This window comes from Furipterus horrens, unplaced genomic scaffold, assembly GCF_987537825.1.
Source record: "Furipterus horrens unplaced genomic scaffold, mFurHor1.1.pri manual_scaffold_9, whole genome shotgun sequence".
Classification (NCBI taxonomy): domain Eukaryota; kingdom Metazoa; phylum Chordata; class Mammalia; order Chiroptera; family Furipteridae; genus Furipterus; species Furipterus horrens.
This window is the reverse complement of record NW_028327179.1, coordinates 37,772,710-37,797,567: the sequence shown is the minus strand read 5'-3', so window position 1 is coordinate 37,797,567 and position 24,858 is coordinate 37,772,710. Positions and strand designations below refer to the sequence as shown.

General features: G+C 44.8%; 1 protein-coding gene across 2 annotated transcripts in view; it reads right to left on the bottom strand.

Moving 5' to 3' along the window:
* TMEM243 (transmembrane protein 243) overlaps positions 1–16,421 on the bottom strand; it is a 30,187-nt gene extending 13,766 nt beyond the window's left edge. Inside the window, exons 1-2 of one of the 2 annotated variants that reach the window (XM_090287276.1) lie at positions 16,047–16,421; positions 15,350–15,636 (exon numbers count right to left, since the gene is read on the bottom strand). In XM_090287276.1, the coding sequence (XP_090143402.1) occupies positions 15,350–15,427 (78 nt within the window). In that variant the 5' untranslated portion in view covers positions 15,428–15,636; positions 16,047–16,421. The remainder of the gene's footprint in view (positions 1–15,349; positions 15,637–16,046) is intronic. The other variant, XM_090287275.1, reaches the window with a different exon arrangement.
* Positions 16,422–24,858: the final 8,437 nt, after the last annotated feature.

Sequence of the window (24,858 nt, the reverse complement as noted above, 5' to 3'; positions counted from 1 at the left end):
GAGGCAAAGAAACATGGCCCCGATGAAAGAAGAGAACAAAATACCAACAAAAAAAAAAACAAAAAACGAAACAAAACAGAGATAGCCAACTGATCAGATGCAGAGTTCAAAACACTGGTGACCAGGATGCTCAGAAAAATGATCAAGTACAGCCACAAAATAAAGGTAGAAGTGAAGGTTATACAAAGTGAAATGAAGAAAAATATACAGGAAACCAACAGTAATGGGAAGGAAGCTGGGATTCAAATCAATGATTTTGAACTAAAGGAAGAAATAAACACCCAGAACAGAAAGAAGAAACAAGAATTGAAAAATAAGGAGAGGATTAGGACAACCTCTGGGAAAACTTTAAACACACCAACATCCAATTCATAGGGGTACCAGAAGGAGAAAAGGAAGAGCAAGAAATTGAAAATTTATTTGGAAAAATAAGAAAGAAAACCTCCCTAATTTGGTGAAGGAAGTAGACATAGAAGTGGAGGGAGCACAAAGAGTCCCAAACAAGTTGGACCCAAAAACGACCATGAGAAGACACATAATTAAAGGTTAAAGATAAAGCGAGAATCTTAAAAGCAGCAAGAGAAAAGAAGTTACCTAAAAGGAGTTCCCATAAGACTATCAGCTGACCTCTCAAAAGAAACTTCGTAGGCAAGAAGTATTCAAAGTGATGAAAAGCAAGGACCTACAGCCAAGATTGCTCTACCCGGCAATCATTTAGAATGGAAGAGCATATAAAGGTAAAGCTAAAGCAGTTCATCGTCACCAAGCCATTATTATATGAAATGTTAAAGGGACTTACTTAAGAAAAAGATCAAAACTATGAACATTAAAATCACAACAACCTCACAACTATCAACAACTGAATCTAAAAAATAAAAACAAAAATAAGCTAAGCAAACAACCAGAACAGGAACAGAATCATAGGTATGGGGATCGTTTGGAGGGTTATCAGCTGGGATGGGGAAGTGAGAGAAAGGGAGAAATGGTGCAGGGATCAAGAAGCATAATTGTAGAAACAAAATAAGACATGGGGATGTTAAGAATAGTACAGGAAAGGGAGAAGCCAAAAAACTTACATTCACGAACCACGGACATGAACTAGGGGGATTGCTGGACGGAAGGGCAATACCAGGCGGAGGAAAGCAAAAAAGTGGAAACAATTGGGACAACTATAATAGCATAATTAATATATATACTTAAAAAAAAAAAACTAAGCACTACTAAAGCAATTGTACAGAAACAACTAAACGAACTTTTTAGCCAACCCAATATTTGGGATATGGCAGAAGGGTTTCTCACAAGGTTTTCTTTCTCCGAGCGAAGGCCTTGGATTCAGACCTGCTGCTATCCAAGTAACCGTGAATCCAGGCCAAAGAAGTAGCAGTGAAGTTCCGTAGCTCCCACTCTTAGGCCCCTCCTTCTAAATGCTTGCTACACACCAACTGCGATCTGTGGGCCAGATCGGCAACACTGGCTCAGCTGAGATCAGAGGACTCCTGCTGCTGTAGTAAAACCCTTACCCATTTAAGCAACAATAAAAAGAGCAGGAAATGGTTTCCCCAGGGGTTTGGGGAGTGGAAAGAAGGGTTTACAGGAAAATTTTCACTAAAGAAAACTTTTCTGCTTTAAGTTCAAATGCTAGTACGAAGACTCCTGGCAGCCAAGCAGGAAGTACAAGGGGGTTTACGAGTTCTTACTAATAAAAGCAAGCACACTGTATCATGAGACGAGGCCAGCTTCTGAGTCTAACAAGTTTATTGCAGCGTCTGTGCCAATACAGGGACAGAAAATGCAGCTCCTTCACACACAGTCATTTCTTATACCGCCCCGCAGAAACACTGAAGGCATCGAATTCCCAGGAGTGAGAGGTGGGGTGGGAGGTGGGATGGCTGACAGGCCACACTCCCAATTTGACGGCTCATCCTACAACTCAAACATCACCTTTCTGGGAGCCAGCTTCAGGCCCCTCCTCTCAGGACGTGAGATATTCCTGTCTCAGGGTTCCAGGATCACATTGCCCATGTTACACTTCTTGCACCAAAATAAAATGTATGGCCTGTCTCTTCCATTAGGACTGGCAGTTCATTGAGGGTGGGAAGACAGCCTACTTGTTTTCCCTAGAGACTGGCAGACTGGCACACTTGTTGGCACTTGCTCTGTGAAGGCTGGTGAAATGAGAGAATCCTAAAGAGAAGGAGCCGACAGCCTTTTCCTTATGGTGCCTCTCACTGACCCAGGCTACTCTCATCGCTGCCCTGGCACCTGGCTGGTCAGAAGTCTCACCTTCCAGCCAGAACAGCATGTGGCCTTGCTGCTCCAGGCCAGACACCCAACAGCGTGTTTCTGCAAGCTACGAAGGCCCCACATCCTAACAGGCTTCCAGGCTAGGCTCCACTGATTCCACAGAAATACTGCTAGTGAGCCACAGGCATCCCCAAGGGCAGGTTTCCCCTGCACGAGGATGAGCCCAGTGCTCCTGTTCTGCTAGAGCAGGACGAAGCATGGGTTTCAGAGGCATGCCAGCAACTCCTGCTGGGGACTCGCCCTTCACTCACTCCTGGGGAGAGTAACAGCACAGGTATCCCTATAGACCCACACCCCTCCCGAGGTGCTCAGTCCTATCGGGTCAGTCTTCATACACCACACTGGCAAGTCCCATCAGCCGGCCCACCCTCACCCTCACCCCCACCCCATGTGAGCACACTGCTTCCTGGACCACACTACCCCCACTGCCTCCGTCTCTGAACCTCCTCCCCAGGGGAGCCGCTTTTACCCACGTCTCACCCCATATTCACTGGGCCAGGAGTTGGGAGTGGGGGAGGCAAGGCATTCCCTGCTGCTCCCCAGGCCAGACTGAAAAGGTAAATTTCAGTAACATCCTCTGCTGTGGTCTGAATGTTTGTGTACCCTCCCTCCCAAATTCACCTGTTGAAATCCTAAAGCTCAATGTGACAGTTTTAGGAGGCAGGGATGTTGGGAGGTACTTGGGTCATGAGGGTGGAGACCTCATAAATCGGATTATACAGTGCCCTTATAAAAAAGGCTCCAGAGTTCCTAACCCTTTTCAGCCCAGAAGAGGGCCCTCACCCAACCATGGCTTTCAGAACCATCTCAGGCTTCCAGGACTGTGAAAAAGAAATGCTTGTTGTTTAAGTCAGTGAACCTGTGGAATTTTGTTAATAGTAGCTGGGATGGAATAACAAGACAGCCTCAATTTTCGAAACTTGTGTTCCCAGGCAGTCTCATGCAAACTTCTTCCCTTCCTCAATTATTTCAGCACCTGCTGTGCCAAATCCCTCCTCCTCCCACCCTCTCCTCCACTGCCCTGAGTCTGGTCATCGCCCACATCCACTGATTGCACCAGCCCAGTCTCTGACCTGGAGGCCTCCCTACCAATCTCTGACCACGGAGTCAGCAGCTTCAGCAACACACGGAAGTCGTCCTGGTGAATACATCGCTCTGCTCCTGATGCTTTGAAAACCCAGCCCCAAGTCACCCTCGATCCCCCAAATGCTTCTACGTTCAGCGCTAAGTCTTGCTAAGAAGCCTTTAAACTGTCCTGACTTAACTGCTGATTTACCCATCTGTCCCCTCCTGTACACCATGAGGTCTTGGAGGCTAAGGGCCATGTCCACCTTGCTCACTGTCGGATTCTGGGCCACTGCACATGCCGTGTGCCTGGAACCCAGCCCAATGCTGCAGTCTCCAGAGGGCACCCTCATGGGCCTGCATCAACCCAGAGGTAAGAGCATGTTTTTCTAATCCAGGCAAAACCAAGCCACGTGACTGAGAGAGCTGCCACTACCCAGAGTGGAGACTGTACAAAGGTGTACCCACTGTATCGGTGGGGAGCAGCACTGGCTGTTTCCCTCTGCCAATCACAGTGCCCGGCCTACATCAGATGCTCAAATACTAGCTAAGAACAAACTAACTGAGTTCACAACACATTCATCTTTTCGGCTGGGCTTTCACTGTATTTCCATGGCCTTTTATTTCGGGTTGACTGTCCCCATCTGTCTCCAGAAAGTGGTTAGAAGCTCGACCAACTCAGGTTCCCAACACCACTTTTGAAGACTATGCACTAGCAGAAATCCAACCCCCCCCAAAAAAAAGCCACAAAAAAAAAAAAAAAAAAGAAAAAACTCCCCCATTTTCATTCCTTCCAGCTTGAAATGGACCAGAAGGTGACAAGCTTCTCTGCCCATGCTGCACCCATTCCCTGGTTCCATTAATTATCTCCAGCCTCATCTCTATGTTGAATATCTCCCTCATGGAGTTTTTATGGACCAAAAATCTCAACTCCACTCAACATCATCAGAAGAGCCTGCTTCCACCCATCCTGCTTCCAACTTTGATGTTAAGCATTCATTCCCCACTCTTTTTACATGCTAAGTGTTAGGAAGTTAGGGAGAAACTAAAACAGGGTAAAAGAAGAGTAACCAGGGTGGAGACGGGGAACTTAAGTTTTAGTGAAAAGAATCTGCTCCGAGAATGTGACATTTGAACAGGGGCCTTTATAAGAAAAAGAAAGAGACATGCAAGGATCTGGGAGAAGGGTATTGCGAACAAGCCAGTATAGCAACTGCAAAGGCCCTGTGGCAGAAATGAGGCTGGGGATTAGAAGGGGAAAAAGGCCAGATGGCTGGAGCTTAATAAGGGAGAGAGAAGATGGATTTGTTTAATGCCTTTCTATCTTTCCTGCAGTACATATATGTTCCATGAGAAAAGATATACTATCCAGCACAGAGCACATTTTCTGGGGTGTAGTATGCACATGATTAATAATTGAATAAAAATATATACATGCACACTCAACAACCTACAGCCTCCAGAAGAAAATCCTACTCCTCTGCAAGGCATTCTACGCCTCTCACCCAGCGCCACCTCTCTTGTGAGGGTGCCTCCCTAGTTCCAGACTTCAATAATAATGGATCAATCACATTCCCTCGCCACTTCCTGTACCTCCTGCTCCCATCCCTTTGACGCAGGCTGGACCTCCTGCCTGGGATTTCCGGTTGCCTCCTCCTGTCAAAAATCTTACTCCTGCTGCTTGGTCTAAGATGCGAAAGCCCTCTGACTGATGTCCCCAGGAGAATTACTTCCTTCCTCATGCTCCCTGGCACTTTGCTCATCCTTTTATGAAAGGATTCACTGCCTTTTAAATTCAGCACTGATTATCCCTAGTTCACGCTTTTTGAGGGCTTCTTCAGGTGTTTAGAGGCAGTGATAGTCTTCTCTTGTGTGGGAGAGAGAAGGCAATCTATTAAGCATGTACGACATGTCCAAAGGGTGTGACCTTCCTACCACTGTTAACTTGGGGGGAGTGATTCAGATCCTTGAGTCACATCCTACAAGTTTGCAACTTTGCATCAGAAGTTCTGCATTTTTCGATCAAACATAGGTTCCAATACCATAAATAAAAGGCCAATTCTCAGAAATGACTTTCCTTTTCTTCTTCCAAATCACAGTGGAAAACTTGTCAGATGCCTCAGGAGCAGCCCTCTAAAAACAAACCTACTGAAAGGCTGCAAAACGCAGGAGGTCTGCACCCAACCGAAGCCAGAAACCACAGGCCTTGCCAGTGGGTTGGTTTAACCTGGTTCCTTCAGAGATATGGCTCTGCCTAAGCAGTAGCTTCCCCTCACGCTGCCACCAGGGACAACCCAAGGGGCAGCATCCCCTGTGGAAAGTGAGGGGACACCTTTTCTCTAATCATAGGTACAACTGTTCTGACCTTGCCAAAGAAACAACACACTCCAGACTGAGCGGTGCCAGAGGTCGCCTGAGAAAGCATTTATGAGATGCAGGCACACCCACACTTACATTCTCACGCTGCTCTGAACTCCCCAGTGGACCATGACCTCCACTGCTGCCTGGAGCCCTGAACACCAACTTTTCCCTGATTTCTATCTAGACAGAGTAAGGCTGCAAACATTTCAAAGTCTCTTTCAGTTGTGAATGTTTTTGAAAATCCATTCTGTCAGATCCTCTTTCTCACCAATACATGCACTTGAAATATATTCTTTTCACTGAAGCACCACTTTCGGAAATCAAATCACGGTAAAAATAGAAAACAAACCTAACTCCACATGTTCAAGAGGCAAATGATCCCTAGAGGTGGTACCCCACAGCAAGTGCCCGATTTTTATGTGCTGACTTTCAGAAGGAGAGGTATGTTAAGGGGCTGTCAGGTTAGCAGCATGACAGCTATTCTCCTACCATCTGCCTGCCTGTGGCCTTACAAAAGTCACTTGACTTTTAAGCCTAAATTTCCATATTTGGACAGTGGCCGAAGGTGCAGGGTTGCTGTAAGGATTAGGAGATAATACCCATAAAGTGCCAAGAACAGAGTAACTGACATTTAATAGAGGACTGGTAAAAAGTTACTAATATGTATTAGTGTTATTTCTACCATGTCTAATGAGCTTCTTATCAGTGAGAGATTAGGCTCCTCAGAGATGAGGGGGAGCTGAGTGGGCCTATGCCCTGGCCCCAATTTCTAGGGCAGCCCCAAATTCAAGTGCATTCCATCATTCCCACAGAAACACTCAAGTCTGTCAATCCACATGTCCCTATGGCAGTTCAGAAAACATGGTCACTGTACTAACACATGGCCTGTGGCGTGACCCCAAGAAAAAAAATGACTCAATTTAATAGACCCAATGTATTAGTTACAGAGCAGGGCCCCAAAATTCCCCAGAGTCTGTGGTTGGGGTATGGGGGAAGGGGACAGCTTTCAAGATGCCTTTGCATATCTATGGCTGGTAGCTAGTGTCTTAGTTATGCAAATAGCTTTGGTTCTTCCAAGGCCCCAAGATGGGAAGGGTTTGACCATGGAATGGTGAGGAAAGAGCTTATGGTTCTGTGAATGGTCAGAACTGGTTACCCTGCCCACTGCAACACTGGCCACGGTCAGGGATTCAAAAATGAAGTGGCAGCCATTTTTGCAGAGAGTAGAGGGAACACCACGCAGTTTGCAGAGAGAGATCCACGCGGTTTGCAGAGAGAAGAGAACCATGCGTGATCCAGTGCAACACAGCACAGGTTTTCCTGGACTGTCATATGGAGGCTGATGATACCATACCCCAGATCCTGAAGGAGACAGCTGACAGATAAGGGATGGGGAACTCCCAGGCATGGTTTTGGCTTCTAGCCTTTTGGGGAGCAAGGGAAGTGCTGGGTCCCGTGGGAGAACAGGGCTCTGAGCTGAAGTGCTCACTGCCCTTCCCAAGTTGGAATACCGTAAGTAAAGACCTGTTTTCCTCAACACAAGTTGTTGGATTTTACACCAAGGCGCCACGTGAAAGAACCCCCTTTTCTCTAAGTAACATTACCACAGACCTCAAAAATACCCGCCTACAGAGAAGAAAACTCAGCAGACCATCCACTTACACCTTCTGTAAGTGGCCTCAGTTTTTTAAGTGTTTTTCTAGAATACTATATTACATTTACTTCTGGCCTCTTTGCTGAAGCTCAGCAGGTGGAGTGATGACTTTATCACAGGAGAGCCTGAAGCACCACTTCCTGTTCCAGAATCAGCATTCCAGGTTTCTGAACACCAGGCCCCTGCCTATTACTGCTGGTTCAGGATCTCCCAAGAGTGCAGGTTACTTTCCGTGATGCTAAATGATCAGTTCACTTTAAACTTACTATATATAAAATCAAGAACTGGGCAAGGTATTGCGCCTAGTGCTATAGAGAAATGAGTTAAATGGCTCCCCCCTGCAAGGGGCTTACACTCTGGTTCAGAGACAAGAGCGATCTACATCCCTCACAGCACTGGGAATAAGTGCGGGGGGCACCTCTGGCCACCAGGTTCTAGGAGGAAAGTATGGCTGCAGACTGGGTTGTAGGGAAGGTTTTAAGGTGGGAAGTACACTGAAAATAATTCAGATGTTTGGAGAAGACAGGCCGCTACAGAAAGGAGAACATTTGCTAAGAGCAGGGAGGCAGCGGAAGGAAAGGGGTGTGTGAAGAGCTGCCAGCCTGGACTGGGCTTCCATGGAGCCTGGGTGAGGTCAGGGGGTGTCGGCCCTCCCTATGCACCGGCATACTCTCGGGAGCTTTCTGAAAATACTGGGTTGGCCAAAAAGTTTGTTTGGCTTTTTCCATATGATAGTTCTAGTAGTGCTTGGCTGTCTTTAACTTCATTCAAAACGATTTTGTTAAATTGGATTGTGATAGCTGTCATATCAATATGCATTAAAAAAAAAAAAAAGAACAAGAACTGAAAGTTACAGTCAAGATGGTGAAATAAGTAAACACAGCTCACCTCCTCATACTATCATATTAGAATTACAACTAAAATACAGAAAAACCATCACTCAAAACCATCAGAAATCAAGCTGAATGGAAGTTTGACAACTACGCAATTAAAGAAACCACGTCCATACAGGCTGATAGGAGGGTTACAGACATGGAATAGGCTGGTCTCTCACCCATGTGTGGTGGATAAAAATTCGGAAGGGATAGCTCAGGAGCAAGGAGTCCCAGCCCCACGCCAGATCCCCCAGCCCAGGGTTCCAGAGCCAGGAAGATAAGTCCCCCCAACTTCTGACTGCAAAAACCAGCAGGGATTGAGTCAGTGGAAGAAACTGCTGGAACCTCAAGTTTCTCTTAAAGAACCCACACACAGACTCATCTACTAAGACTCACACCCTCTGAGCTCCAGCACCAGGATAGTAGCTTGAAAGGCACCAGTGGCCTAAAGGGAGGAACTGAAGTGTCTGGCATCAAGGCAGGAGCTAGGCACAGCTTTCTCCCAGACAGAAAATCGGGCAGAGTCCACTGTCTTTTTCTGAGCCCTCCCTCCCAACAGAGCCACTGAGCTGGCAGGAAGGTGCCATATCTGAGACTCCATCAACCTGGCTAACAAGGTTTGCCCCACCCTGGAGATCCCCTGAGACTCCACCCCACCCAACTTACAAACTCACCCAAACTGTTAACCATGATTTTCCCATAAGAATGGCTGGTCTTAGCTCATGTTTCACAACTTCCTAAATCCTAGCAAACAAACAAAAGTCAGCCTCAGCCCCATACCTCTTGCTAAGTGGCCCCAGGCCCAGCACTAGCACAACTTGGCTTCACCTGGGAATTTCCAACTCCATCACAAGTAGCAGTCATCTCAGATTGCTTCATAGTTCAGGAAGTGCACCCATGACAGAACACAGGTGGGGGCTGACCTTGGCCTGCACCACCCAGGAAACCCAAAAGCTTGAGCACCCAGTGGACACTTACAAACTGTGCTGGAGCACCCACCACCCTGCCCCTGCATAGCTGACCTTCCACAAAGGGCAGAGGTTGGTGGTCAGTGGTCAGAGCCAAACCTTGCAGCTGACTGGCCTAAATAAATCCCTCCCATTGATCTGCCAACGGCAATCAAAGCTTAACTACAAGAGGACGGTGTACTCAGCCCACATAAAGGGTGCAACCCGAGTACCCAACTTCAGTGATAGGGGAGGCTGTGCTACTGGACCCTATAGGACACCTACATTAGGCCATGGAGTCAAAGCAGCTCTGCCTAGTACATAAATAAACACAGGGAGGCTGACAAAACGAGGGGACAAAGGAACATGGCCCAAATGGAAAAACAGATCAAAACTCCAGAAAAAGAACTAAACAAAATTGAGATAAGCAATCTTATCAGATGCAGGGGTCAAAACACTGGTTATAAGGATGCTCAAGGAATGTAGTGAGGACCTCAACAGCATAAAAAAGATCTAATCAGAAACAAAGGATACACTAATGAAATAAAGAACAATTTACAGGGAAAGAATAGAGTAGATGAAGCTGAGAATCAAATCAATGATTTGGAAGATAAGCAATCAAAAAAACAACCAATCAGAAAAAGAAGAAAAAGGAACCCCAAAAAACGAGGACAGTGTAAGCAGCCACTGGGACAACTTCAAGTGATCTAACATTTGCATCATAGGGTGCCAGAAAGAGAAGAGAGAGAGCAACGAATTGGAAATCTATTTGAAAAAATAATGATAGAAAACTTCCCTAATTTGGTGAAGTAAGACATTCAAGTCCAAGAAGTACAGAGAATCCCAAACAAGATGGATGCAGAGGTCCACTCCAAGACACATAATCTATTTTTAAAAAAGAATATAATTCTGATAGTTAGAAAGAACCAATTAAAAATCTTTAAAAAAAATTAGCAAAATCGGTGAATTTTTTTGTAGCCATTTTAATATTGAAGATGGACGACAATATGCAACATGTTCAGAATGTTATGCTTTATTATTTCAAGAAAGGTAAAAACGCAACTGAAACGCTAAAAAAGATATGTGCAGTGTATGGAGAAGGTGCTGTGACTGACTGAACATGTCAAAAGTGGTTTGTAAAGTTTCATGCTAGAGATATCTTATTGGTTGATGCTCCATGCTCAAGTAGACGAGTTGAAATTGATAGCGATCAAATAAAGACACCGAGAACAATCTACGTTATACAACAAGGAAGACAGCTGACATACTCAAAATATCCAAATCAATAAAGTTATTGGTGAAAATGAAAAATGTGTCTTCTACTTTACAAAAAAAACCATACAGTCCTTTTGGCCAACCCAATACAAATACCTGAGCCCAACTCCCAGAGTTCCCTAGCCCTCTGGTCTGGGGGTGGAGGCAGAACACTTACTAGAGTAGGAAAGAAAAAAGTCATGGCAACCATCAGCCTGAACTGTTTCCCCAGCAGAAGAAATAACAACTGAAGTGGTTTGGCAGGCTGGGTGAGAGGCAAGGGACAACTGGTCTGGTCCCCTGAGTGACTAGCGCTCTTTCGAGGATCACCAGAAGCACTGTCAAAGGAAAGAAGATAGAAAGGCATACTCCTGGGAGTACAGCCTTTGGGGATCTGAGGGTAGGCAGCTGGCAGACACAAGGATCTGAGCCACAGCTTTGTTCTTAATAAAGTAGCAACCGCCATATCCCCACCCTCCAAAAGGCAAGAAGCAGCACTCCTGCAGTAGCAGAACCCAAATGCCCCAAATTTGAATTGCCTGAATTGGACTATAGGTCAGAAAAAGATCTTGTTTTATACTTTTTTTTTTTTTTTTTAACAGGAAGAGGAGGGTAGGGTGCAGGAAAAATACTTTAGTAGATAAAACGTTTACCTTAGAACCAAAGATCTGAGCCTCAGAGCCCACTACCTTGCCCCCTACACAGAGGTTCCCCTGCCATATTATCACCACAGTTCAGCATATGTGCCTTCCTCCAAAGTCACTCACTGTTCTTCATCACATCCAGGTAGGAACAAAGGGATAAGAACTGTCGCTACCCTTCTTAAAGGATGAATCACTTACTTAGTGATCAGTGAAAATAAATAGGCTGGTCTGGAAACCAACCGGTTTATATTACTTCCCACCAAGCGTGGCGTAGAAACTTGTCTCATGAATGCTCCTGGCGGGGAGAGGGGGTGGTAAAAGAACTGGGTAGGGCATTGTGCCAGTGCTAAAAGACTTTGCCACCAAAATAGTACAAAAAGCATGACTTTCCCACCCTCTCCAACTAGTCTCAATGAAAACTAGCATAGTAAAGAATTCTGAGAAGTCCCACAGTAAAGAAAAAGAACATGGACTATGGAACCACCGTAACTAATAATTCACTTGCTTTACAACTGTGCTGTCCAACCTGATAGTACTCTGGCTACATGTGGTTACTGAGCACCTGAAATGTGACCACATAGTCCAAACTGAGGCTAGAAGTGAAAAGCACACTGGATTTCAAAGGCTCAGTATGAAAAAAAAACTGTAAAAATATCTCCACTTTTATGATTACACAATGAAATGACTTTATTTTCATTATATATATCAAAATGACAAAATTTTGGATGTATGGAATTAAAATTAATTTCATCTGTAAATACTTTTTAATATGGCTACTAGGACATTTAAAATCAGGTACATGGCTCACATTACATTTCTACTGGATAGTGCTTCTTTAGAAAATGCTAGGCTAAAGCACAGGTCTAAAAACATCAGATATACTTTGCTATTGTGACATTTGCGCCACATTTGTTTTTCTCCTGAAAGAGGTACTATATCCCAGAACTTTGGACGGATAAAAACATATAAATAAAGCATCTGGACATTCTGATGGGGATGTATGAGACAGTCCACCTAGCAATATGTTAATCCAAAGGTATCAAGGCATGATGAATATATTTCTTAGAAAAACTGAATATCTTACCTTTTTAGTCTACTATGCCTTAGGTATTTATTTACATAATGATAGAACTGGTTCCCTTTGCCTTCTGTTCAATGACTCTATTTGTAAAGTTTTTCCTAGATACCATGCTAAAGAATGACTAAATCTGGAGTTCATTCTGTGCAAGAGTAGAGGAAGACAGAGGTTCCCTCAGGGATTGCCCAGGAGGGTGCTGCTCAAGGCCAGCCGGGTTACATGTTTATTGTTCTATGGTAGAACAATAGTCACATGTGACTTTGCGTGACTTTGGGCAATAGGTATGGAATGTCTACAGTACTTGCAGAAGTAAGTGGCACAGGCTGCATAACATACTATCCCTGGCAACTCATGAAAGAGAGCTGGTGAAACCTTACCAGAGAACCAGCTGTGTGATTGCACAAGTAACCTGCTTTGTGGTTCAGCTTCCTCAGTTCTAAAATAGGAGTAACAATGCCCATCTTACAAAGGGATCTGAGGATCAAAGAAAGGAAAGCTGAATGCCTAGCAGGTTGCTGGCACTAAGCAAACACAAATTCTCTCCAGACTCTTCTCTACTCTGTGAGCTTCAGCCAGCTTTGCCTTAAAGTTAGGGACTGGACCTAAAGGTCTAGTCCTTTCTAGATTGAAAATTCAGGGACTAAGCAGTACAAATTGGCAGCTGAAGAATAGCCACAAAGATATAGTTACAACATAGAGAATGTAGTCAATAATATTGAGAGAAATGGGTATGGAGCTAGGTGAGGTGGGTACTTGAAGCAGCAAGAGGTCCACTCTGTAAAGTATATGACTTACTAACCGCTTTGCTGTACATCTGAAACTAATACAGAATATTGAATGTAAACTGTAATTGAGAAATAAATTTAAAAACAAAAACTAATAAAATTTAGAGGCTATCTGTATGGTCAGTTGTTACTGGAGCTGTCACACCATGACAAGAAGTGGGTTTTCCCCTTTCTGGATTTTTCTCCTCAGAAGTAGTAGTCCAATAATGTTGTTTCCACTGTCAAGGGGCTGTTGTGTCCAGTTTCCTGGCATCAGAAAGAGAGCAAACTGGAAACACCTGCATGCAAGTGTCAGTGAAGGGTTTCTCAGGGTCCCCCGTTGCCCACCCTGCCCTGGCAGTGACTGAACTCCATAGGAATGGCACACTGTGATGTGTCCTAGCCTTTCATTATCGAGGCCCCATTCCTGTGCCTTGCCCACTTCAGGTCCTCAAATAAAAGCATTTGCTATCTTGAAAAATGGATTCCTCTCCTCCTTCAGGTCTGGCACCTTGATTTATAGGAAACATGATGTTGTCTATATCCTCCGACTAGAGGTCTCTCTCCTTTCTCTGTTCTGTACAATTTCTCTATGTCCGATCATTCTGCCAGCCCCACAGAAGGGACTCAAGGGAGCTCTGAGTAGCTGAATCTGCTGTTAAAAATGCCTAAAGCTGCCTAAGTAGTGTTGGGGCTATATACTCTTTGACTAAATAAGTATGCAAAAAACAGACATATTTGGAATAGCCAAGTTTTTGGATGGATTTCAAATGGATCACAGGCAGTAGGAAACTTACAGTCATTGACTATTTAAGCCCAAGCAAGTCAAAAAACATCAATCAATATTTCTAAGTGTCTACAGAAATGAACAAATCCATTACCAAGTCATCTACCTCTGTACTCAGGGCCTATGGGGCTAAATGAGGTCAGAAGCCTGCATCCCTCAGAACCCCAATCTGTGTGCCAGGGCACATGGGGTAGATACTGAATCTCTTAGGTCTCAGAACAGCTGGGTAGCCAGATGCCCTGGGTCCAACCCCTTCAAGCGACAAGCTGCTGCCACTCTCCAAGCCCCAAATCCTCTTCTAGTCAAACCCCAGTTTAGAGGCACTCATATCTAAAAGCCCAAGACTACCCAGAGACTGAATGAAGAAGCTATCACAGGGTATTCCCTAAGCTTCCCAAATAAAAGTAACCAGTTTCTCCTCTGAGCCCAACGTGGACGCTCTATGCCCTATCATAGCACAGATCCAACTGCATCACATTTGTTTACATATTTCCTCCACCTAGCTAGGCTTCTTGGACCCCCCAGGGCCTATCACACAATGCTCAATGTTGGCTACTGGACTAGGGGCACACTTCTCAAACCAGGCGCACTATGGGCTGGGATAATGCAAGGCCAGAAGATAAATAAGGTGCATCTTCCTAGAACTCAGGCTTAAAACATTTTCTTATTAAGACACTTTAAGAGAAAGCAAAATCCACACGGAGTTCTAGTAAAATAAAATAGTAGTATTGTAACAGGCTGGCAGCGTCCAAATTTAGGGCTCTGCCCAGACTGCCGGGTGGTGAAGTTCCCTGTCTTTCCTGCTACAGGTCCCTGATAAAGTTGAGAAATTCAAAGAGCTCTGTGCCCTACTTTCTAAGAGGCTGAAAGCAATTTGTCCGGCAGGGGTCAAAAATCACCCATACCACACTTCCTAGGTAGGAGGGGAAAAAAAAAAAAAGAAAAAGCACAGGCTAATCTTGCCCAGACAACTCAGAGGAAAAATGCAGAGGACAGGAAAAGAAGCTCTCGTCGATTACCGGCCCAGGCCATCACATGAGGAGACTTGCAAGAAAACACAACTTTTTAAAAGCCTAAAATAACATACCATAGCCTAACTGGGCCCAGAGACCCTTTGATGGCTTCCTGGAATGGATGCCAACAAGAAACTCATTTCTCGCCTTCACTCTTCTTTGCTTGGCTGCCTCAGCAGTAAACCGTTAACAGGCTCTTGATAAACAGTAAGAAGAGCGCCTCTTTCTTACGGGAAGCCTCTTGCCCACATTTGAAGCTTCTCAAGGGTTAGCACTTATGAGGGTGTGCAAACACCCTCCCCCCGCCTTCCTCCAGCAAAGGGGCTTCCGCACTCCATTGAAGAGCCCCCAACAGCCCAGAATTTCCTGACCTTTTCTCCATGCCTAGCCTTCAAGGCTGTTCTTGGCCAACCCTGCCCCCAAAAAGGAGCCAAGTGGCAGGGCAAAACAACCTGAGAGGGAAGCGGGATTGAAGAACTAGCTCTTTCTTACTACAAGTGCCTTCAGGGGCCGCGCAGAAGGAACCAGCCAGGACTCTGGGAGGCAGGGCAGACAGGCAGACAGACACACACCGATAGGCCTGGAGTCCCCGTCCGCACTCACCTTGGCCGACGTCTCTCCAAACAGAGGTCTGTTATCAAGACCACTGGTGCCGTAGGTCCTGGCAGAAAAGTCCTCCATCTTGGGGTTTCTTCACTCTCCCCAAAGTCACTCAAAGCCAAGCCAGCATTCCCTCCCGAAGTCTCAGGTCCGGGGCTCCCCACGTGCCTGGTCACCGGGCATGCATAGCCGAACCCCACGTCCGTCTGGGACGTAGCGGTGGTGGTGGGCGCTCAGACCCGGGGGAGCGGACTGCTCTGCCCAAGCCCTGCTCTCCTCATCTCGAGCAGCTGCCGAAGGAAGTAAAAGGAAACAACTTTGGCCAACTCTCTGCAGGACGTCCCCGTCGCCCGGGCAGCTCTCACTTCCCTAAATCTCAGCGCTCCGCCCGCAGAACTCACCCGCCGCAGGGCACTGCAGCTCGCAGAACCAGAGCTAGGCGGCTTCTCCTCGCCCCGGGCCACACGTGATCCCCACCCCTCTCCCTACCCCCATCAAGCAGACCTCCAGGCTCAGGGGGTAAAAGTTTTCATGGAAGAATTCACTACAAGGCCCTCTTCACCACCCCACCCCCAATTCCCCAGCAGCTGGATAAGTGAAGTTAGTGGCCGGAGAAGAGCCTACAGCTCCGCGGACGTCTCCTGCAGCGTTGCGGATGCAAACCCACAAACTTGGAGACCCCCTCATTTGTTGCATCTACCCGCGGGCCGGCAGGCCTTCCGCAGCTCTCCCGGCGCGGAGCCACGGCCAGAGAGGGCAGAGGAGTCGATCCCGCCTGAGCCCGGCACAGATTCGCCACCCTTCCGGGAAACTCCGCGCCCGCAGGCCAAACCTCGGCGTCCCCAGCCTCCCGCACGCACGCGGAGGAGTCCTGGCCGTGCAGGGGACCGTAGGTTCTGGGTCCACACCGGCGCCGGAATTCGGTGCCGAGGCTCGGGGGGCGCCGGCAAGGAAGAGATATTTCCGGCTGGCAGAGAGCAGACGCACAGTCCAGGCGCTGAGCTGCGGGTTCCCGCTCAGATCCTCTGGCCCGGACCCGCGGCCTCTGTCGCAAACTGACTCGGCCCGCCCAGGTCACGTCATGGCTGAGGCTGCCAATCCCACGTGCCGAGGCGACGCATTGGCTGCGGAGCTTTATTTCTAGAGGTGCCAGTTTATTCCCGGTGGAAATGCCGGTCTCCCCAACTGCACGTTTCTCAGCCTCTTAGTAATTAGCATCTGCACGAGCCACGTGAGCAAAGAACATTTCTGAAGATAGCTTTGCATTTGGCTAAAAGCATTTTAGAAACAACCAGCCTGCGTTAACTACCCCAGTCTTTGCACAATAGGACAGAACGGGGTCATTGACAGATTTGGTGGAGGTTGGGGTTTTCTTGTTACTCCTGTGATTTGGGATCTGATCCTGTGTCATTTACAGAAACAGTCGGGAAGTAATGAGCGCTAGGTGCTTCTTCAACTTGTCTACTCAGTCCTGCTAGTGCTGGTGCTGACTAAGCATGTTTGCAGCCACAGGGAACGCTTGTCAACCTCTTCGCTTCTTAGAGCTTAGAGAACTGGAGGTGGACGGACATCACAGGCAGCATACTGTTACTCTGCATTTGGGGTCATTTATAAGTATACAAAACAGACACAGCCAGGCTAGCTTCCCTGCACACCACTGCTTCTAGATGGAAGAGAGCTCTAACGGTTTTTGTGTGCAGAGAGCCCGTGTCTGGCATGTCCAAGCAAAGATTCCAGTGGTCCCCTAACAGTTCAGGACAAGGAATGGACAAAGAACCACACAGCTGTAGATTTGGAATTGGCAATGCTGACTAGAATCACGTATACTGCAGATCTGATCTACCAGTTGTATATTTTATAAATAATCTTCTTGTTCAGGACTTCTGGTTATATAAGGAATTTTCACCATAAATCATAATAAAAAGTTGATTGGCCCAGCAAATAACATTTTTTACTCATATTCAGCCACATTCACTCAACAAATACTTTTGAGAACGAACACCTTTAAAAACCTGTACCAGGCAATCACCAGACAGAGTTATACAATGATCAAGAGACAGGCAAGGTCATAGTGTTGAGGCTGGAAAAGAAGATAGAAGTGATTACAGTCTAGAGAAAGGAGCAGGTACAATACCAAAGAGCACAAGCTTTGAAGTTGATCATGTACTCAAACCTCGATGCCACAACTATGTGATCTTGGGGGAGTTCTCTAACCTCTCTTGAGCTTCTTCTTATTTAAAAAGTGAAGATTGATAATGGTAAATGAAACTAGAATATCTAACTTCAACTGTTTTTAAATAAATATGTATGTATTTAATAGAAAATATATGACACCTGGCAAATAAGTATCCAAATGGTGGTTGTCATAAATGGTGTTGAGTGAGCACTATGATCTGGACACTAGGGATGCTATAGGTGTACTTGCGAGGGCACCCACAGCTTCAGGCGGCAGGGGGAGCTTCCTGGAGGAGCCTTATAAATCAAGGAACCCTCTCCCCCTCCCAAAAAAAGAGTGTAATTTAGCCAAGGTAAGGAGAGAGACAAGAAGGCTGGCCAGAGAGGCCCAGTGTTAGTGTCAGGTATATTTAAGGAGAAAGGTCATGTCAATGATAATGACTTTCTCACTCTAGAGCTGCTTAATCCCTTGTTTCATATCAATTTTGTGCCTCTGCTCCATTTTTTCCCTAAGAACCAATTTCATCATGATTACTGCTTCCTAAAATTTCAACTTACATAAGACTTTAGCTTGTTTTTGATGCTAAACTCGGGGGAAATGGATCTCGTAGCTCTACTGCCTATGACTGCCTTGGAGAGTCCGTCTCTATCTTTTAGTTTAGAGTCTCATGAGAAATTTTGACTGGCTGAGTCCAGATTATGGATTGGTTTGTACCTGTATCAGTGCCTCCACCCCCAGCCTGCCAAGATGGGACTGGGTAGAACCTATTTCTTTTAAGGTCCACCCCTTCAACAGAGTATGGTAGAGGACATTTAAATAAAGAACAGAGTACGCCAATAATAGGGTTATCCAGTATCTTGGCATTCAAAGTGTGGTTCCCAGACCATCAAATTGGCATTGTCTGGTAACTTGTTACAAATTGGGCCACAGTCCATATATATGACCCTCCCAAATACCATAGCTCCTCATTTTTTATTTTATTCATTGTGCTTCAGCCACTCATTCCAATGCAACATTCTGGACTTTGTCATCGTCCAGAATTGCACCATGTTGGAAATAAGTCCAGTGAGGCCATTTGGTTTGCCTTGTCCTCCAATCCTTCCAATTCACTCTCTCTCTCTCACTCTTACCAAAGTCCTTTGGTAACTTCAGTGTCTCTGATCTTGTGGTGTCTTGATTTTCTTCCTATGGATCTACACCCCTGTTTTCACTTTCTCCCAACTTAGACTCTGTGTTCTATGACTGCAATTGCTTTTTTTTCAATACTCTTTACAGCACATTTTCTCATTGCTTTTAGAGAAGAAGGGAGAGAGAAATATCAATGCAAGATAGAAGTATCAATTGGTTGCTTCCCCTATACACCCAGACCAGGGATCAAACCTGCAACCTGGGTATGTGGCCTGACCAGGAATCAAACCCACAACTTTTCAGTTACAGAACAATGGACCACATCAAGTAGGGCTGAAATTGCTTTTTAAAAAAATAATATCCCGTTCCCTTGTTTTATTTATTTTATCACACTTGTACAGAAAGTCCCCTGAGATAGTAATCTGTCTGCCTTCTCAACACCTGTGACTAGGTGTCTAGTGCAGGTGGAGGGAAAAAATCATTAATGCTCCTGATTAGAGTAATTTTAAATTCAGGGCAGCCAACCTCAACTGTGCCCTTAAAACCAGCTGGAAATCCTGTGTTGCCTGGGCAACTCTCCCTTACCCTCAGCAGGTGACTCAGTCACCTACTTCAAAGGGAAGAAACCAAAGCCATCAGATGGGAATCCCCTCACCTCCCCAGCAAACCTACACATTCAACCTATATCCACTCTCACCCAGTTCTCCTTCCCTCCAATTAGAATGGGAAAGGTGCCTGTCTATCTCTCATGTTTAATATCCGATTGCATGCCACATCACAGGGGTCTCATTATTATAATTATAATTTTTCTATAAAAAGCATTTAAACATGCTCAGTTTTAACCATGTTTTTAAAAAAGTAAAAAAACAAACAAACAAAAACTTGGCATTAAGCTCCTGTCTTCCTCTGGCTACCACTCTCTCTCCATACCCTCTGTGGAACTCCTGGCTGTCTAAATAGCAATCTTTCTCCCGCCTTCTTCCTTGAAAGCAGAGCCTACCTCCCAATATAAAGGGAAATAATGCCAGATGTTCACTTACTGAAACTCTCTTGTAGCCAGGAGAGAGAGTTGTGAGTGTTAAAGCCAAGGAGTCATTAGGGCATGGCTGTTGGGAGCTTTCAGGAAGGTTTGCTCCCTAATAACAAGGAGTGAGGCATATGAGGAGAGCTATCCCTCTAGGCCTTGTCATGTGAGGATGGGATATTTGGAGATGCTTTACCATCTTTTGACCACAAAGGAGTGGCCAGTGGTATCTCTAGAGAAGCCTACTAGAGTCTAAACCTGTGAACCACCCCCTCGGCTGCTCCTTATTATGTACTGTGTGTGTGTGTGTGTGTGTGTGTGTGTGTGTGTGTGTGTGTGTGTGTGTGTGTATGTGTGTTTTGAATGGGAGAGTTTCTATTGTGTAAGTCATTTTTATTTGGGTTTTCCTATGTTTATAGCTGAAAAGACATTGATATATTTTTAAAACCAAAACTTCTATTAAAAAGGTCCATATGATTCTATCCACTTCCTTTCCTGTCAGACTGCTTCAGTCACTGCAGTCTGGTTTACCCACACCACACGGCTCCACCATGTTCTCCCATGAGGATCCAGTGAGGATTTACTGCTGAATCCACTGGACACTTTTTCAGACATTCTCCTCTATGGCCTCTCAGCAGCACTTAGTATTTTAAAATCCTAGGAAAAGCCTCTCCTATGGCTCTGCAGCTCTTCCTCTGTACATCTCTTTACTGTTACCTCCCCAGGCTCTTTTCTTAGCCTTTTTTCCCTTCTCACTGCATGCTTTGCTGGGGGCAGTTCATCTACCTTCGTGACTTCCATTTGTACCTCTCTGCCAGCGATTTTCAAGCTTTTACATCTCATGGCACACATAGACTAATTACAGAAATTCTGTGCACACCAAGAAATGTTATATTTTTTGCTGATCTGACAAAAAAATAGGTATAATTTTGATTCATTCACACTGGACAGCTATCATTGTGTTGGCTGTTGTCGTTTTTCAATTTGACAATCCAAGGGAAAAGAGGTCAGTGGCTCTGACTAAATCGTCAGGTATTACATGTTTTAAAAATTCTTGTCGCACACTGGTTGAAAACTGCTGCTCTCTCCTGACGACTCCCTAACCTATAGGAGTAGACTTCCACAAATTGGCAGGAGGCAAATAACTTATGTAAGAAGCCACTTTGAAGTTAAATAAACTCATTCATTTTGAGTAGGATTTAACTGTTTCTCCTCTTTTGTCGTCTCTACAGTAAAGCTGTCATAGAGAACAGTACTCTCAATTCTGGCTGGACATTAAAATACTTGGGAGAGTTCTTAATACCCTGATGCCTGGGGCCACAACCCAGACCAATTATATCAGAATCTCTGAGATGAGACTCAGGCAGCAGTATTTTTTAAAGCTCCTCGCATGATTCTGGTGTGCAGCAGCCAAGCAGAGTCCTACCAGTTTAGGAAAGGGGACTATGCTACAAATCTGGGCCTGGGATTTGTGGGTCCTCAGTGCATACTCTGACAAGTCAATAGCAAAGACTTTGGAATCGGGAGAGCTTGGTTTGAATCCTGGCTTACCCGCTCACTAGGATGCATGATTTTGAGCAAGTTACTTTACCACCCTGAACCCCAGTTTTCACTTGTGAAATGAGCAAAACAATATTTGGCCTGTAGTGTTTCATGGGAATTAAATAAAATAATCTATGTTAAATACCTTGACACATAGTTAACTGTATAAATTATGCATATTATGAATCTACTAAAATGAACATAATGAAGACTGTAGCAAAATGGAAAAATAAAACATGATTTAATATTAAAAGGAAAAACTAAATATAAAGCCCAGACTGGAAAGGAACATGTAAAATATAAAAATAGGGTTTTTTAAATTAATCTTTCTCTCTTTTCCTGAATAGTTTTGAAGTCCCATGCCTTTGCGAGAAGATAGGAAAACTGACAATAATAATGCATTTGTGCCTCTTTTTTTCTGTTTTTTTTTTCTCCCCCCTTGCTCTATGTTCAGTAGCAACAGTGGCATCATATGATCTTTCTATAGCCAAGGGCAGCAGTTTTCAGAAACTGAAACTAGAGGTCAGGAACGGGTGAGGAGAGAATCAGCATTCAAAGTCAGTCCAGGGAATGAGAAGTAGGAAAAAATCAATCCAAAACCCATCAGTGAGGTGGGTTACAATAGGAATGAAGTAATTATACACATGTAGCCTTTACTGTAATATAGAATTATATCAAGTAGCTGGATTTAGGAAGGGACACAGAGCAGAATTTTGAAGAAATGTGATTCTCCCTGGTCCCAGTGCTCAAGGATGATAAGTGAGCATACCTACTGGGTAATTTGTGCCTGAGTCTTAAGGAAGTGGGATGACTCTCAAAGGATAGGGTGCAGGAAAAGCCCACATCTTCACAGTTGCATTGAGAGTGACCCTCACAGTCTCACCCAGCAGACTCAAGAAAATAAGGTCAGCGGGGGAAAGCAAGTCAAGATGGAATAAAGGCTGCAGTACCAAAGAAAAGCAACTGAAGAACAAGAAGGGACTCCTGGACAGGGCGTCTCAGCTGGTTGGAGCATTGTCCCATAACTGAAGGGCACATACCTGGGTTGCGGGTTCAGTCCCCCATCTGGGCACCTACGGGAGGCAGCCAATTGATGCCTCTCTCTCACACCGATGTTTCTCTCTCTCCCTTCCTATCTCTCTCTAAAAGCAATGGAAAAAAAATGGCCTTGAGTAAGAATTTAAAAAAGAGAACATGTCTTCCTACAAAATGGGCCAGGTGAAAATAACCACTGGTGACCTTTTCAGGTGCACATAGTTTGAATAATCATGTGATGGAAAAATTGGTTCACAGATACAATGAGTTTAGGCATTGCAATGAATTGTATATATCGGTCTTAATGTGCTCCTGAGAATAGACATGATCTGTGGCTTCCCGGCAATTTTTTTTAGTGGAACAATGAGATTTCTATACACCCCCTGCAAATTGGGCAGGTGTTACAGGAGAAACAGCTAAGAAATTGAGGCTGTCTGGTCTGGTCTAAGCTTAGGCAAGTCAGCTTGGACACCAGTATCCTCAGCTGTAAAAGGAAAGAGTATATTCCACACTGCCAGTTCTAAAATGCTTGAAAACTGTGAGAATATATAGAGGACCCCTTTTAAATTTTTTTTGTTTTGATATACTTTTAGATTTACAGAAAAGATAGTACCAAGTGTCACCAAGCTTTTCCCACTTTTAACATCTTACACAGCTATAAGACATTTATCAAACCTAAGAAATGAGCATTGTTATACTATTAACTGAACTATGCACTTTATTTGGAGTTCCTTGTTTTAAATAAGGCTGATGTGTAATATTGAACTGTGACCTTGAGCAAATCTCAGAGACTTGTTTTATAGGCACTAAAAAAATAAGGCAAACAAGTTCCTCCCCAGAGTTGTTCTGAGAATTAAAAGAGATACAGTGGTTGAAACTGATTTTTATATTCTGAAGTGTTATTCATTAGAGTGAGGCACAACTGATAAATAGTAATTTTAGGTGTTTTAATAATAGACTCAGCATTGTTACTAACATGGGTAAAACCTGAATCAGTGGTCTGTTGCCAGAGAAGGAAAACTCTGACTCCAAAAAACCTCCGCTGCCTTGCGGCATACCTCTTCAGGGGAAAGGCTAAGGGAGTAAACCCCGACAGAAAATCCGGAGCCGGAGTCCCTAAGGCGGTTTGACGTTGTAGTCAACACCGGCAACTCCTGCGGCGCACCTGAAGCCAAGCTGTATTGACTCCGTCTTTCCCTTGGACCCTTCAGCTGCGAAGAGAGGGGGGGTCTGCTGCATGGGCAAGAGCAGACCCTCCATATCACCCTGCCCAGGCTCTGTAGCTTCAGCTCCACTGGAGAGGACACTCCAGCGTCATCGCAAGATGTCGATTCAACACGGGAGGAGACAGATACCGTGTCACTCCCGAGTCGGACTGCACAACCATTCTCAGCGGTGCAGATAGACTCTTAAGAAGCTACACCATCGTCTCTCGAGACGGACGGCTGCCGACGACGACGACGACGACGACGGTCTGTTGCACAGAGCTGAAACACTGTTCTCACATCCAGTTATTTATTTAACTCTAAGAGTTTCCATTTTCTCATTGTGGAATGAGAATGATAGAATAGATAGGTAGCTTTTGAAAGATCTCTGGCACTAAAATAATGGGACTCTTTGGCCATAAGAGAGGGAGGCCTAAAGTTAAAGTGGCAAAAGAAAAATATAAATGCAAATGTAGTTCACAGAAGCAATGTAGTTATATTCGCTTTTGACATAGAAACATTGGATATTTTTGGCCTTGGGGGAGGGGGTAAGATCTTTTTCACGAAGGTATTTTCTCTGTGATAAGATATTTTTAGTTCTGTCAGCCCAGTGCCACGCACACTCAAGCCCAGACCTACTCGTCCTGCTCTGGTTGCTGTCTCCGTACTACTTTAGGCTTCTCCGAATAGACATAACAACAGGGTAGTCACACTTCTGTTCTTAGAATGTCACTTTAATTTTTTTAAGGGAGACTAGACAGGAAATCCAGGCTGATAGTGAAAAATAAACATCTGAAGAAGTAAATAGTACTGTTTAAAAATGTATCTATGGCCCTGGCTGCTGTGGCTCAGCGGATTGAGCGTCGGCCTGCGAACCAAGTGTCGCTGGTTCGATTCCCAGTCAGGGTACATAATTAGATTGCACGTCAGGTCCCCAGTTGGGGAGGCATGAGAGGCAATCACACAGTGATGTTTCTTTCCCTCTCTTTCTCCTTTCCCCTCTCTCTAAAAATAAATAAATAAAATAAAATAAAATGTATCTATGATGTCTCTTGTTAATTATAATAATTTATCAAATTACCGTTTTATTTGTAAAAATACAGAAAAGCAAACACACACACTCAAAACCCCACCAAGAATGAAAAAGTTAGCATTTGTCATTCTTACTTCTGACTATTTAAATAAACAAATAGAACATAACAGAATAGATTTGGGGGAAGTTTGTTGTTGTTGTTTTGTTTTGTTTTTTTTAGAAAAGACATTACTGACTTCCGGCCAAGATGGAGGCTTAGACTGACATGTTCTGTCTCCCTCCACAACTAAAAGGACTACAACTACTGCAAAACCAGAAATAACCAGAAGTTCCAGAAAATAAAACTACAGGGAAGTCCAACGTATTAAG